The sequence below is a fragment of the Odocoileus virginianus genome, chromosome 11 (assembly GCF_023699985.2).
Source record: "Odocoileus virginianus isolate 20LAN1187 ecotype Illinois chromosome 11, Ovbor_1.2, whole genome shotgun sequence".
NCBI classification, from domain to species: domain Eukaryota; kingdom Metazoa; phylum Chordata; class Mammalia; order Artiodactyla; family Cervidae; genus Odocoileus; species Odocoileus virginianus.
The window spans coordinates 13,114,271-13,130,863 of NC_069684.1; the positions used below are offsets into that span (position 1 = coordinate 13,114,271).

The following is a 16,593-nucleotide window of genomic DNA, read 5'->3' on the forward strand; positions in this document are numbered from 1 at the left end:
AGAAAAGACACGAGTGTTTCAATCCAAGTTTAATTCACCAGCTTCAGGGGCTACATACTTAGGCCAATTTACAGAGTGTGTGAATCTAAATACCTGTCCTTTGACCCGTAACTAGCTACTGCCTGCACCAGCAAAGGCTGAGAAAGAAGGCTGACCACAGGACTCTGCGCTCAGCCCTGCAATGCTGAATGGCCAGTGGCCTGATGCTGAAGGGCTCGGTAGCTGCTTGTTTTCCTGAAAATGAATCTGTGGGGCTTGGCAAGACGTACCTGTAACCGCTCTCCATTTCTGAGCCAAGCGATTACAGGTGGAGGCACTGCATCCGACTTGCATTCCAATGTCACTTGTCTGTTCCGTAACACAGTGAAACCCTGGGGCTCACCAGTTCCAGCAATATTAGGGGGTACTGGGTGGGAAAACAGATGCACCGAAGGCTTTTAGTGAATGAGATATAAAACGCTCTGGATTATTTCAGGTGTTCAACAGTGTCGTTTCTGCTGTATGAAAGAAGCAGCATAAACTTAAAATGCTGCTCATTCAATTTATAGTACCCTGATAACAAACAGTGAATTTTTTAAATCATACTCAGTACTTAAGTACCTTAAGTAATGAAATCCTTCCAATAGCCGCATGAATGATAGGATAAGTAACATAACCACATTTTATCACCATTTAATAGGTAAAGAAACTAAGGCCCAAAGAAGGGATTTTTTTTTTTTTTTTGTCCAGGTCTACACTTCGTAATAATTTTCTCTGAACATATTTTAAAACTTTTAAATTAGGTTCTGTCCATCATAACAAACAGAAATATAGAGATTTTTCTTAATAAGCAGAAAGGAGGGCAAAAGAGGGGTAAGGAATTAAGAGGTATATACTACTATATATAAAATAAATAAGCTACAAGGATATAAAGTAAAGGGAATAGAGTCAATATTTCCTAATAACTTTAAGTGGAGTATAATTTATAAAAATTTTCAATGACTATGGTGTATACCTGAAACTAATATAATATTGTAAATCAACTATACCACAGTTTTAAAAGTGTATATATATATATTTTTTTTTCAATTATTTTTATTAGTTGGAGGCTAATTACTTTACGATATTGTAGTGGTTTTTGTCATACATTGACATATATGACTGCTGTATACACAATTTACATGTCAATTGGTCTAATTTGTGTGTAGGACTGGTGGGGGCAGGGGAACACTTACATTACACCAGTCCTACACTTTGGATTGCTTAGTGATTTAGGTTATGAGGAGATAAAGATCTTTTATTAAGTTCTTTAAATGTTCCTCTCTTTGAAGAGTAATTTCCAGCTCTATGTCAAAGTAGGACCAGCTACAGTCTAATTGGCCCAACTTTTCTAGAAGGTAATTTGGTCTTGAATATGTGTGTGTGTGTGTACATGCATATGCATATACTTACATATATTCAAGAAAGTGGACTTATAGAAATTTATTAAAATAATTAAAAATAGGCCAACACACTTATACAAGGATGTCTATAATAGTGCTGCTTATGTTGGTGAAAATACAGAAACAGCCGAAAAAAAGGAATGTATTAAATAAGTAATGGTATGTTCATAAAATTATAAATCATGCTACTAAAAAGTAACATTATAAAAATATATATTTTTTTGACATGAAAACATGTTCAACATGCCACTGAGATAAAAAGTTAAATACTGTATGCGTCATGATCACGTTCCTGTGATAATATTTATATGTAAAAAGGTGTGATGAGATTATGAATACTTTTATTTTCATTTTTACTCTAATTTATAGTCTATGATTTAAAATCAATGAATATGAATTACTTGTGCAGGAACAAAACATATAACTTAAAAATCCATTAAACTACTCCCATGAACATATGATCAGTCAAATATAAAAATCAAATTTGCAAAATACATATTTCCTAATATATAAACATGGTTTTATGATGTGTTGGATAGCTGCCCTATCTTCCATAAATTATGCCTTTTAATTAGGTATAAGTGTATGATGGACTGCAGGACATTTTGCCAACGTTACCGTGCACTCTCACTAAATACTCTTTATCATCATCTCCTGCAGGACTGGATGCCAGACATGTATATCTTCCTGTATCTTCCACCTATAAAATTCAAATAAGTGAATTACACAAGGTTAACATGCTGGTTTTGATGATGAGAATAAATATCCATTAGAACAAATGTAAAGGACTCACACAAAGCAAAATATCATTAATATAGCACAATAATTAAAATTTAATAAATGTCTTAACATTTGTATTTAGCACTCTGATTGAGCATGGCTCAGCATCTCTGCTACACATAAATCTATGTATCTGACATAGATTTAAGAGGGTTTCAGGGCACCTGTTCCCAATAAAATCTCTTTTTTGTCAAGAAAAACAAAAACAGGGTTTCAGTATTTGATCTCAGAATGTTTGCATGTTATATATGTTAATGACGTCAGAAAAGGCAGATACATATAGAACACAGCACCATATATGACACAAATACTACTCAGTATTTTTTGAAGAAGTATTTATGAATTTAAATTGCAGATTGCAAAATTCTACTGGAGGCTTCCTGAAGCAAGTAAAATACATTAACCAACCAACCAACCAACCAAAGTAAATAAAAATCAGGTTATTTTAATAAAGAACATTAATACCATATTTTTAATATTCCTTGATATACATAGTGAAACAATATAGCTATGTTATGTAATTTGGCTGTAAATAGGTCAGACTGACAGAAAAATCTACTATTTTCTGACTAAAACCAGAACCATTTCTTTAAAAATCCCCATGCATGGTTTCCACTAAAGTGTTAGACTTTATTCATATTTGACATTGTGTAAACACAGCCCATGCTTAAATAAGTGAAAAGTATACACTGAAAAACATGATCTTACTACTGTGAAAAACATATTTTGAAAAAGTAGAAAATCCTGTTTTCATCTATTACTTGAATACTCCTAGAATATTGAGAATTTTAAAATTCTTACATTCAAAACTGACTTTATGGGTTATTGAAAAACTTTTTTTTCAGTAAGGTGCACAGACTCCACTGAAAAAATTTTAGATTAGGATGTTAAGACTAGTATATCTGGAAAATTACTAAATATAACTTTAGAAGAGTGATAGTCACATTGTCCTTCAACTAAAGAATTGAAAGGAATGCACTACTGCCTGGAGAATAATTTCAAAGTTGCTCATCATATCTTGAAAACCTCTAAAAGTCAGTTCTTCTCCACCAATACAGTCTATTCCCCAATTACATTGCCCCCTCCACTTGCCCTGACTCAGCCAGACTTGCACCATCATTCATGACTGTTCTTAGATCTTACCTCCTCCAAGAACCATTTCCTAACAAGGTACACCCTTCTGAATATTGGTAATTACTACCAGTAGCTACATTTTCTAATGTGTGTTCTCTTAATAGGGTGTTTGAAAAATTATAATTCATCGGGTTTTTTAGAGAAAGATTTTGCAGAGTTATTGACATGCATTATGGCTCACAAAGGAGAGAAAGGTACAGTATATAGAATTTTTCTAACCTGTTTTGTCACAGAAGGAGAGTTTGATGGAAAATGTCTTAGCAAACTCTCATCTTTCACCACACAATTTGGAATTTGCAGAATATCCATTATGTACCAGGCATAATGATGTGCAATAGATACATACACAAAAAGACAAAGTTCAGGTAACTAAGGTATAATTTAGTAATAAGGGCTCTGACAGAGAGAAAATAAAACACAGAGGAGCAAAGGAACCATTAGCAGCCTTGGGACTTGATAATATTTAATTTTTTAATTCTATAAGGTTTTAATGGTTTTCTGTTGCTCCTTTTCCTAATTTTATCATGTGTGTGGTTTTACTTTTCTTAGACAACTGAAAACTTCTTGAAGGCTGAGAAATGTCTTATGTACTACATTTGTGTTCTTCACAGTAGCTAGACTATGTTGGTCACCATTTAACTCTTGATGGAAACTCTATCTTGTTTAACATAACGTTTAATTTTCACATTTAAGACCTAATGTAATGTGGCCTCAATCTTTCCTTAGAGCTTTATTTACCATGATTCCTTTATATTTATGGTTCCAGTGCACACTTCACTGTCTCCATGCTCTTCCTTAAGTTACAAAATTCTTTTGCTTCCCTTTTGGTCAGTTGAAATTATAGCATTCAAGTATTTTGATTCAGCAAGTGGTTTGATAGTGTGACCTGAGTTTTCTCTGGGTTGCTGAAATGCTTGATGGAGAGAAGAGGGAAATGGAAGGTGTGTTCTCTTTAATGTTAGAAACAAGAAACTTGGCTGAATTCCACTGGCTACGCTGTTGAACCAGACCCAGGATTGAGACCAGTTCCATCACTGACAGTGATAAGTACTGGACAGGTGAATACTTCATCCTTCTCTGTTTCTGGATTTGTAGAAAGGGGATAAAGACATTGCCTCACCAAGTTGTCATGGTAGCTATGGGTGTGATAGAGCTCACAGCCCAACATAAGACTGATGCAATTCATAATCCTCAGCTCTCTTTTCTAGCTCCCTTTCTTTTCTGTTTCCTCAGTGAAAATATACATGAAATATGATTAAGATGACAGAGGATGAGATGGCTGGATGGCATCACCAACTCGACAGACATGAGTTTGGGTAAACTCCGGGAGTTGGTGATGGACAGGGAGGCCTGGCGTGCTGTGATTCATGGGGTCGCAAAGAGTCGGACACGACTGAGCGACTAAACTGAACTGAACTGACTGAATATGAATACCTTTAAAGCAATGATGATTATAATAACAATAAAAGCAGCAGTAACAATAATCATTTTAACTCCATTTCAGCATCTCTCCATGCCTATGGCATCAGTCTAAGCACATTACTTTAGATTATCTCTAAAGCCCTAAGTACATAAGTTCAGTATTGTTCCTATTTTCATCCCCAGTTAACAGATGAAGGCATTAGGGAACATAGGGATAATATTTGTAACATAAGATTTGCCTCTGTTTGCAGAAGAGTATATTGTTACAATAAGACACCCTGAGACATACCTCTCTTTAATATATTTACATTTCAGATTAATTTCCTTAAACATAAACTAAAAGAACAGTCAATTCTATTGAATTGACCATTTTTGGACAAATTCCATCTCTTCAGATTTTCATGTCTGTGAGTTTATTCTGAACATCAAAAGTTCCCTTTGAAGCCTCTTATACACATACGTTTGACTGCTCTTTGCCATTTCTATAAAGGGCCACATGGCACAAATCAAGAGCTTCAGGAAATACACCATCACTTATGGCACTGTGAAAACTTGAAAAAATTAATATGAATGTATCTTGCTTTCTTCTATATTTAATCTGATAATTTTACTTCTTCGCTTTAGTCATGTTACCTTGTAAGTGTCTATTCAGCCATGCATGTCATAGAACAAATCTACCCTTGCTAAAGTCACAGAGATCTATGATATATTCAGACTCCAAGACAATTTCTCCAACACTGCCCAGAGATTAGCAAGTAAGAAGTTTAACCGAGGACAAAATAATCATATGAACTCTGAACTAACCTGAGTACTAGATATTCGAAGAACCTCCCCTCCTCCAAGAGTCTGCATCTGATCCATCTGTGGAAGGGGTCGACCATCTTTCATCCAGGTAATCTTAGGAGCTGGGATTCCAGAAGCCATGCAGGTAAGTTCAAGAGGATTATTAACAATTACTGACATTTCTATGGGTTCTTCAGATCCATTGATATGAGGTGGTTCTATTTAAAAGGAATTAAAGACAACAATAAAATAAACTTGCTGTTGATAAGATACTGCAGTTTAGAAAAACTCTAAGAATTCAAATCAAATTTATCTTTGTACAATACAAATTGATTCAGACAAAATACCAAAATGATAATTCTTTATTAATTTTGGTATTATTAATGAGATGTTATTTGTCATTGGCACTATTTTATTTTATTGTAGTTTAGTTTTAGTCGCTCAGTTGGGTCCAGCTCTTCGTGACCCCATGGATTGGAGCCCACCAGGCTCCTCTGTCCGTGGGATTTTCCAGGCAAAAATATTGGAGTGGGTTGCAATTTCCTTCTCCATTACTGTAGTTTATTGAGGAACAATTTATTAAGTGTCAGCACTGTATAAAATCTGTGTGCATTATCTTTTCACTGGCACTATTTTAAAAGAGGCAGATCATTCTTATAATAGATCATGAAGTAAATGGCAAGCCATCATAGGTAATTAAAGCTCAGCAACTGAGATTCAGATAATTAGAGCAGTTTTACTTAACTGAAGATTTGAAAATGATAAAAACTGAACCCATCTTGTACTATTTTTTAAAGAGTTACTTAAATAGTGTGTTTTTGCACCTTTAAAATATCTATTGTTTCTGCAAAAGCAATGAGCAAATGCTATGAAATTTTGCAATCATCTTTTCCATGCAGAACTTTAAGAGGAAACAATGACTAAGCAGAAGAAAAACAGTTACATTTGGAGACTCTTTCTGCATAAAACACATTTGTTATGTCTGGGCAGAAATAATTTCCTCTTTTGTTATTTATACTTCTAAATTACCTTTCTCAAGAGGATGTTAAAGAATCTAAACACTTGGAGGAAACATTAAAGTTTCCTAGTCCAACTATTCCTAAGTTTAAGAATCGCTTTAAAACAGATTTCCCTTACACTAATCATTCAAATTTTCTATGAAACTTTCCAGCTTACTATTTCACAAGGCAGCAAAAATAGCTGTTGGACAGCTCCAAGGATTAGCTGTGTGTGTGTGTGTGTGTGTGCACAAGTGTGTGTGTTTTAAATCAGGCACATAGTTTAGAGCAGAGGTTCACAGTAGGAGACAGAGAATCTGGAATCAAACAGCCTGATTTTGATTCCTGGCTCCAACAATTATTAGGTTAGTGTATTTGAACAAATCTTTAAAAAAAAATACCACACTATTATTTAACTAAGAGAATTGTGAAGATTCAATGAGATGATCTATAAAGTATATTTCTTTTGTGTTTCTGAATCTGTTTTGTAAGTAAAGATTTATTAGTATAATAAAAACTTCTTAAGAAAGTTATAACTGCTACTAAGTATACTACATCTGTTGGTGTTATTATTAAAAACTGCCTCCTAGATTTCTTAAAAAACTAGGAATAAAACTACCATATGACCCAGCAATCCCACTACTGTGCATATACCCTGAGAAAAACCATAATTGAAAAAGACACATAATTTAAAAAGCAATCCCACCACTGGGCATATAGAATTGAAAAAGACACATGTTCATTGCAACACTATTTATAATAGCCAGGATAAGGAAGCAACCTAGATGTCTGTTGACAGATAGATGATAAAAAAGTTGTGGTATATATGATGGAATTCCATTTGAACTATTTCAAATCCTAAAAGAGGATGCTGTTAAAGTGCTGCACTCAATATGCCAGCAAATTTGGAAAACTCAGCAGTGGCCACAGGACTGGAAAAGGTCAGCTTTCATTTCAATCCTAAGGAAAGGCAATCCCAAAGACTGCTCAAACTACCGCCCAATTGCTCTCATCTCACATGTTAGCAGAGTAATGCTCAAAATTCTCCAAGCCAGGCTTTAACAGTACATGAACCGTGAAATTCCAGATGTTCAAGCTGGATTTAGAAAAGACAGAGGAACTAGAGATCAAATTGCCAACATCCGCTAGATCACCAAAAAAGCAAGAGAGTTCTAGAAGAACATCTACTTCTGCTTTATTGATTACACCAAAGTCTTTGACTGTGTAGATCACAACAAACTGTGGAAAATTCTTCAAGAGATGGGAATACCAGACCACCTGACCTACCTCCTGAGAAATCTGTATGCAGGTCAGGAAGCACCAGTTAGAACCAGATATGGAACAACAGACTGGTTCCAAATAGGAAAAGGAGTACATCAAGGCTGTATATTGTCACCCTGCTTATTTAACTTAAATGCAGAGTACATCATGAGAAATACCAGGCCGGATGAAGCACAGGCTGGAATCAAGATTGCCAGGAGAAATATCAATAACCTCAGATATGCAGATGATACCACCCTTATGGCAGAAATTGAAGAGGAACTAGAGAGTCTGTTGATGAAAGTGAAAGAGGAGAATGAAAAAGCTGGCTTAAAACTCAACATTCAGAAAACCAAGATCATGGCATCCAGTCCCATCACTTCATGGCAAATAGATGGGGAAACAATGGAAACAGTGACAGACTTTCTTTTCTTGGGCTCCAAAAATCACTGCAGATAGTAACTGCAGCCATGAAATTAAAAGACATTTGATCCTTGGAAGAAAACTATGACCAACATAGACAGCATATTGAAAAGCAGAGACATTACTTTGCTGACAAAGGTCCGTCTAGTAAAAGCTATGGTTTTTCCAGCAGTCATGTATGGATGTGAGAGTTGCACTATAAAGAAAGCTGAGTGCTGAAGAGTTGATGCTTTTGAACTAGGGTGTTGGGAGAAGACTCTTGAGAGTCCCTTGGACTTCAAGGAGACCCAACCAGTCTATCCTAAAGGAAATCAGTCCTAAATATTCATTGGAAGGACTGATGCTGAAGCTGAAACTCTAATACTTTGGCCACGTAATACAAAGAACTGACTTACTAGAAAAGACTGATGCTGGGAAAGATTGAAGGCAGGAGGAGAAGGGGATGACAGAGGATGAGATGGTTGGATGGCATCACTGACTCTATGGACATGAGTTTGTGCAAGCTCTGGGAGTTGGTGATGGACAGGGAAGCCTGGCATGCTGTAGTCCATGGGGTTGCAAAGAGTTGAACATGACTGGGTGACTGAACTGAACTGATATATAGATATAGATGTAGATGTATATACACAATTTCAGCAATAAAACAGAATGGATTTGAGTCAGTTCTAGTGAGGTGGATGAACCTAGAGTCTGTTAAGTAAACAAGAAAGAGAAAAGCAAATATCATATTAACACATATATATGGAATCTAGAAAAATTGTATTGATGAACCTATTTGAAGGGCAGGAATAGAGATTCAGACATAGAGAACAGACTTATGGACACAGCAGGGGTTGGAGAGGCTGGGACGAACTGAGAGAGCAGCACTGAAATACATACACTATCACATATAAAATAGCTAGCTAATGAGAAGTGCTATATAACAGAGGGAGCTCAACCTGGTGGTCTGTGACAACCTAGAGGGGTAGGATGGGGTGGGAGGTGGGAAGGACCTTCAAGAGGGAGGGAACATTTGTGTACTTATGGCTGATTCATGTTGATATATGGCAGAAACCAACACAACATTGTAAAGCAATTATACTCCAATTAAAAATAAGTTTAAAAGTACTGCCTCCTAAAATTTGTAGCTATGGTCTTTGTTTTCCTTTCTGGAAAAAGGTAATATATTCTAATTAAGAACTCAGAGTTTCTTAACTATTGTCCCGTATGGCCACTCTTTTTCAGTTTTATCCATTTTATGATAATATTGTGGTCAAGATACATTTTCTTAAGTGCATTTTAGATCAGTCCAAGATTCCCTGTTTAGAAGATGTTAGTGTCTCCATGTTGCTCACTGAATTAAATAAAAACTCATCATGGTTTCCAAGACTTCTACAACATAGCTTCAATCTCTATAACATTATTTCTTTTTAATACACTTTATGTAACTTAGATTTCAAATTAGACTACTACTCTCCCTCAACAAGTTCAGTTGCCTCTCGCTCTACAACAAACTCTAAAATTTCAATCCCTTTCACAGCAACCCACTCCAGTATTCTTGCCTGGAGAATCCCGTGGACAGAGGAGCCTGGCGGGGTACTGTCCACGGGGTCGCAAGAGACAGACATGACTTAGTGACTTCACCACCACCACCAATATTCATCGTATGCTATTTGTGTCACTCAAAAGCATTGATCGGATTCTGCATTTGACTGTAGGCAATTCTTTATTCCTCTCACTTTTTTGTGATTTACTATGGGTAAGTCACTGTGGATACAAAGAGTAAGTAAGTATGGCCTTTATCCTCAAAAGATTATAGTACTAGATATAAAGACTCAGCAACGGCAGCAACAACAGAAACAGCATGTTTCCAACGGTTTCAAACCCCAGCCATCAGATCTCACATGTGTTAGGTGATTGCAGACATATTTCACTCTGTATCTTGTGACTAGTGAGAGTTGCTCAGTCCTGTCCAACTTTTTGCAACCCCATGTTTTGCAAACAGTCCATGGAAAGCTCCAGGCCAGAATACTGGAGTAGGTAGCCTTTCCCTTCTCCAGGGGATCTTCCCAACCCAGGGATTGAATCCAGGTCTCCCACATTGCAGGCAGATTCTTTACCAGCTGAGCTATAAGGGAAGCCAATTTATCTTACACTTTGGGCAGGATAGAAATTGTCCATACTCTGATGACTCCAAAACTTACATCTCTAGCTTAGATCTCTTTTCTGGGCTCCAGATCCATATAACCAGTTACTAGATAAGAATCTTCAGTGGGTTCTTTGAAAACAACTTCCAGCTCAACATATACTCAGACTGAACCTGTGACCTTATTCCTCAAAACCTGGTCCATTTCCAGCATTCCCTGCATTTATGTGATGAAACTGCCAATTGTTCAGTCACATAAGCCAGAGACTAGGTGTCATCCTTGATATCTTCTTCATCATCATCACTTCCCTACATCCAAATCCACAACCAAGTCTTAATACTTCTACCTGAAGTTATCTTTTGAGTACATCTTTCCCTGTCACCTCCATCACTAATCTGAGTTACAATGCCATTTATTTGGACTAACACATCTTGGCTATAGCAGCCTACCCAATATCATTTACCTGTTTCTTTTACGTTAACAAAACTCAATCTTGTTAGGGCTGTCATTGTGCTAAAAATTACATTGTTTAGCCTTTTTAGTAGGTAGTAGATGGAGTGGCATGTGAAGAATCTAACCAAGGAGATGTAAGTGGGATAGTTTTGTGGGAATTTTAAGAAAACCCTGAAAGGGACAATTTTCTTGCCTTCCCTATTTTTCTTGCTCTACTGTTGCTGCTAGTGATGCTGGGGGTGAGCTGATGACGCACGATCACAGACTGACCATGATGTTGAGGCCAAGGGCCAAGAGAACGGTAAAGATTTAAACTGCTGAATGACTGGAAGTAGGGCCCAGCTCCAGACATCTTGTTCAGTGAGAAAAACAAAAGTTCTTTCTTTAAGTCACCATGTTTAGACTCTGTTAATCACAGTTAAACACCATTCCTAATAATACACTGTCTCTGAGTCCACTCTTGTCCTGCTCCAGGCCACTCTCCACTTTGCAGTCAGAATGAGATTCTCAAATTCTTATTAGCACTTTTAAAGATTTCCCGTTGTTCTAGGACAAAATCCCAGATTCTTAACGTGGTCAACAATCCCTTCCCAGTCTGAACCCTGTCAATTCCCCCCCACCCCCAAACCGAGCTTTATTCTGCATGATCTTCTCCCTTGTTTTTAGTATTTTAGCCACGGCAGACTTTTCAGAACTTCTAACACACCATGAGACTCCCACCAGATGGATGGAGTTAAGCTGAGACGAGCATTTCCCCAAATTAGGATATTTACATTCACATTCCTAGTGGAGTACAGACTGAAGTTTTGCAGGTTTTAATGGAACTAGCCTTCAACAGACGCTGAAATGCTAAAGCTGCTCATCTTTCTGTTGAGCGGTTTTCAAACCTGTTTTAATATCCTTATAAATCTTGCAGGAGGGTAGGTTGTTCTTTGTATTGATATATGACTCTAACAGCATTTTTGTTACTTTGCTTTTTGTTTTCTACATCCATAAAAGCACCGGGCTGTGATTCTGCTCCTGGGTTCTTGAATTCCTGGAGAAGTATTCCTTCTCTCCACTGCCACATGCCCCTGTATTTTTAGGCCTGTATGAGTATAACAGACTCTTCAAGTCATTCTTCACTTTGTCGTCAGAGGGATTTTTTTGGAAGTGAAATCTGATTGTAACATATTCCTGCTTCTGCCTTCCTAATGAGGTCCAGATTTTTAGAGTCTCTTCACAGTATGGCTTCTGTCCAGGTATATTTCCTGTTGCACTCAACTTCAGTGAGCACAAACAGAAAACTCAAGCTTTATCACTCCTAGGTGAAAAATGGATGCATCTCCGCATTCATCAGGACAATTTGACTTTTTAAGGCTTAGATGTCTCCTTCAGGGAATCTTCTCTGAACCTTCCCATCCCACAGAATTTTCACCATATCATTCCTATCACACTCAAAAGTCATCACTTGTTCTAGATCTGTGTTCTCCACTGATGCAGGAAGTTAAGGGCTGAGACCACATCCTGTTTATTCAATGATGCATTCAAGTACCATATGCCACATAGTAGGTGTTCAATGATAATGTGCTACATGATACTAGAAACATGCCAGGCAAATAATAAATAGTCAATAATTAATAATATGTGAATAATTAACATGCAAGATCACATTTATGTCATCTCCTGGTATTCTTCATATTCTGTGAATTGCTATATAGGAATTTGTTATTACACCTTTCTTCACTAACACACACTTTCTTCTGCCTTCTGTCTCTAAATATTCTGGGGTACGGCCTTCACAATCACCTTTCATTCTGTGGAACACTTGTCTACGCCACAGTATTTCTGTTTGCTTATTTGATATTGTTCTGTTTCCTGCTACAGTTAAAACTCACTTTGGTCCAGCTGACAAGTAGCTAAATCTATTTAGTTCAAGCCCACAGATAAATATTATGTGTCAAATGCCATGCTAAGCCCTGGGAATATAGCAGTATGTTAAAAGGGTACTGCTCATCACAGAGTTTAACTAAGGATGAGACAGACTTTTACGGTTACACAAAAAATTAAAATTGTAATAAGTACTATGAGAAAGTTTATAGCACATCCTGAAAACATCTGGCTACCAAAATTTTTAATTTTTCCTTGTGGGGCATATTTTGTTGAAAACAAATTAACGAGCCTGAGGTTTATTTCAAACATTATGAAAAAACAAACAAAACTCCAAAAAATTATTGATCGTTGAAATAGTTCATTTCTTTCATGTTCATTTCTCCTCCCAATAAAAATGGTTTACTTCACGGAAAACATATGTTTTCTCTTTATACTATTTGTTTGCATGTAGAACACTGGAACACACATTTAAAATATTTTTGTGTGTGAAATAATGCCATTTGCAGCAACATGGGTGAATCTAGAAATTGTCACACTAAGTGAAGTATGTCAGAGAAAGGCAAATATCATACATAACTTACAGGTGAAATATAGAAGAGTGGTACAAATGAACTTATTTACAAGACAGAAATAGAGGCACATATGCAGAAAATAAACTTGTTACCAGGGAGGAAAGATGGAGGAGAGATAAATTGGGAGATTGGAACTGATACATACACACTACTATATATAAATAGGTAATAAGGAACTACTGTGTAGCACAGGGAACTCTATCCAATACTCTGTAATGACTTACATGGAAAAAGATCCCAAAAAAGAGTGGATATATGTATAACTGATTCACTTTGCTGTACAACAAAAATTAACACAACATTGTTAATCAGCTATACTTCAATATAAAAAAATTTTTTTAAAGTAGAAAAAAAAATCCCTAATCAAATCTAGGCCAGAATTATTCAGCTTGCCAGGTTGGCTTTTTGAAACCATATACAAGTGTATATATCTCCACAGTAAAATTTTTCTTCCATACATATACATATATTAATGTAGAAAAGAATAAATAGAACTAGATCATTTGAAATGACCATTACAACTATAACCTACAGACTGGATCATTTAAAGACTGTTGGAATAACACAATAGCATAAAATTATGCTTTTCCATTCAATCACTGTCACCAGAAGAGATTTTAGTTCTCTTTGTAGTTGTTCAGTCACTAAGTGGTGTCCGACTTCTTGTGATCCCATGGACTGCAATATGCCAGGCTCCTACGTCCTCCACTATGTCCTGGCATTTGCTCAAATTCATGTCCATTGAATTGATGATGCTATCTAAACACCTCATCCTCTGCTGCCCCCTTCTCCTTTTGCCTTTAATCTTTCCCAGCATCAGAGTCTTTCCCAATGAGCTGGCTCTTTGTGTCAGGCAGCCAAAGTACTGGAGTTTAAGCATCAGTTCTTCCAATAAATTTTCAGAGTTGATTTCCTTTAGGATTGACTGGCTTGATTTCCTCGCAGCCCAAAGGAATAAAGACTCTTCTCTTTATTCTCTCAAGAGTATTCTCCAGCACCATGAGTTGAAAGCACCAATTCTCTGGCGCTCAGTCTTCTTTATGGTCCAACTCTAACATCTGTACATGAAACCTGGAAAAACCATAAGTTTGACTATACAGAACTCTGTTGGCAAAGTGATGTCTCTGCATTTTAATATTCTGTCTAGGGCTTCCCAGGTGGCACTATTGGTAAAGAACCACTGCCGTTATAAGAGACGTAAGAGATGTGGGTTCAAGCCTTGGGTTGGGAAAATCTCCTGGAGGAAGACACGGCAATCAACTCCTGTATTCTTGCTGAGAGCATCCCAGGGACAGAGGAGACTGGGGGACTACTGTCCATTGGGTTGCAAAGAGTTGTACACGACTGAGTGACTCAGCATGCTAGGTTTGTCATAGCTTCCTTTCCAAGGAGCAAGTTTCTTTTAATTTCATGGCTGCAATCACCATCCACAGTGATTCTGGAGCCCAAGGGGGAAAAAAATATCTGTTACTGCTTCCACTTTTTCCTTTTCTGTTTGCCATGAAGTGATGGGACACAATGCCTTGATCTTAGTTTTTTTAATGCTGAGTTTCAAGCCAGGTTTTTCACTCTCCTGTTTCATGCTTATCAAGAAGATCTTTAGTTCCTCTTCAATTTCAGCCATTAGAGTGGCATCATCTGCATATCTGAGGTTGTTGATATTTCTCCCGGCAATCTTGATTCCAGCTTGTGATTCACCACCCTGGCATTTGGCATGATGTACTCTGCATAGAAGTTAAATTAACAGGGTGACAATGAATAGCCTTGTCATACTCTTTTACCAATTTTGACCAGTCAGTTGTTCCATGTGAGGTTCTAACTGTTGCTTATTGGCTAGCATGTAGGTTTCTTACGAGACAGGTAAGGTGGTCTGGTATTCCCATCTCTTGAAGACTTTTCCACAGTTCGTTGTGATCCACACAGTCAACGGCTTTCATGTGGTCAATGAAGCAGAAGCAAATGTTTTTCTGGAACTCCGTTGCTTTCTCTGTGATCCAACAAATGTTAACAATTTATCTCTGGTTTTTCTATCTTTTCTAAATCCAGCTTGAATGTCTGGAAGCTCTTGGTTCATATACTGCTAAAGCCTAGCTTGAAGGATTCTGAGCATAAACTTTGCTAGCATGTGAAATGAGTGCAATTGTATGATAGTTTTAAGATTCTTTGGCAATGCCCTTTTTTGGGACTGGACTGAAAACAAACCTTTTCCAGTCCTGTGGCCACTGCTGAGTTTTCCAAATCTGCTTACATATTGAGTGCAGCACTTTAACAGCATCATCTTTAAAATGATCTTTAGGATTTTAAGTAGCTCACCTGGAATTTCATCACCTCCAGTAGCTTTGTATGTAGTAATGTTTCCTAAGGGTCACTTGACTTCATACTCTAGGATGTCTGGCTCTAGGTAAGTGATCACACCATCATGGTTATCGGGGTTATTAAGACCTTTGTTGTACGAGTCTTCTGTATATTCCTACCACTTCTTAATCTCGTCTACTTCTGTTAGGTCCTCACCATTTCTGTCCTTTATTGAGCCCATCCTTGGTGAAATGTTCCCTTGATATCTCCAATTTTCTTGAAGAGTTCTTTGCACTGTTCACGAAGGCCTTATCTTTCCTTGCTATTCTCTGGAACTCTGCATTCAGCTGGGTATACATTTTTTCCTTTCTCCCTTGCCTTTCACCTTTCTTCTTTTCCTCAGCTCTTTGTAAAGCCTCAGACAACCTTCTCAGACAACCACTCTGCATTCTTTTTTTTTTTTTTTCACTCTACATTCTTGTATTTCTTTTTCTTTGGGCTGGTTTTGGTCACTGCCTCCTATACAATGTTATGAACTTCTGCCCATAGTTCTTCAGGCACTCTATCTACCAGATCAGTCCCTTGAATCTATTTATCACCTCCACTGTATAATCATAAAGGATTTGATTTAGGTCATACCTGAGTGGCCTAATTGTTTTTCTCTACTTTATTTAATTTAAGCCCAAATTTAGCAATAAGGAGCTCATGATCTGAACCACAGTCCAAGTACTGAATTTTGGACTTTTTTGTTGACTATGAGAGCTATTTCATTTCTTCAAAGGGATTTTTGCCCACAGTAGTAAATATATTGGTCATCTGAATTAAATTTGCCCATTCCAGTCCATCTTAGTTCACTGATTCCTAAGATATTGATGTTTACTCTTGCTATCTCCTGCTTGACCACATCTAATTTCATTGATTCATGGACCTAACATTCCAGGTTCCTATGCAATATTGTCCTTTACAGCATCAGGCTTTACTTTTACCACCAGACACGTACACATCTGAGCACTGTTTCTGCTTTGGCCCAGCCACTTAATTCTTTCTGGAGCTA

The 16,593-nt window shown here is 37.0% G+C and overlaps 1 protein-coding gene and 1 long non-coding RNA gene across 2 annotated transcripts in view; one reads left to right on the forward strand and one right to left on the reverse strand.

Annotated features, from left to right (window-relative positions):
- Window positions 1-16,593, reverse strand: part of HMCN1 (hemicentin 1) — a 514,767-nt gene that overhangs the window by 92,963 nt on the left and 405,211 nt on the right. The window contains exons 69-71 of the mRNA XM_070473938.1: window positions 5,562-5,758; window positions 2,040-2,121; window positions 270-406 (exon numbers count right to left, since the gene is read on the reverse strand). Of these exons, the coding sequence (XP_070330039.1) occupies window positions 270-406; window positions 2,040-2,121; window positions 5,562-5,758 (416 nt within the window). The remainder of the gene's footprint in view (window positions 1-269; window positions 407-2,039; window positions 2,122-5,561; window positions 5,759-16,593) is intronic.
- LOC139037444 (uncharacterized) overlaps window positions 1-16,593 on the forward strand; it is a 111,073-nt gene that overhangs the window by 90,477 nt on the left and 4,003 nt on the right. The gene's annotated exons all lie outside the window — the stretch shown is intronic.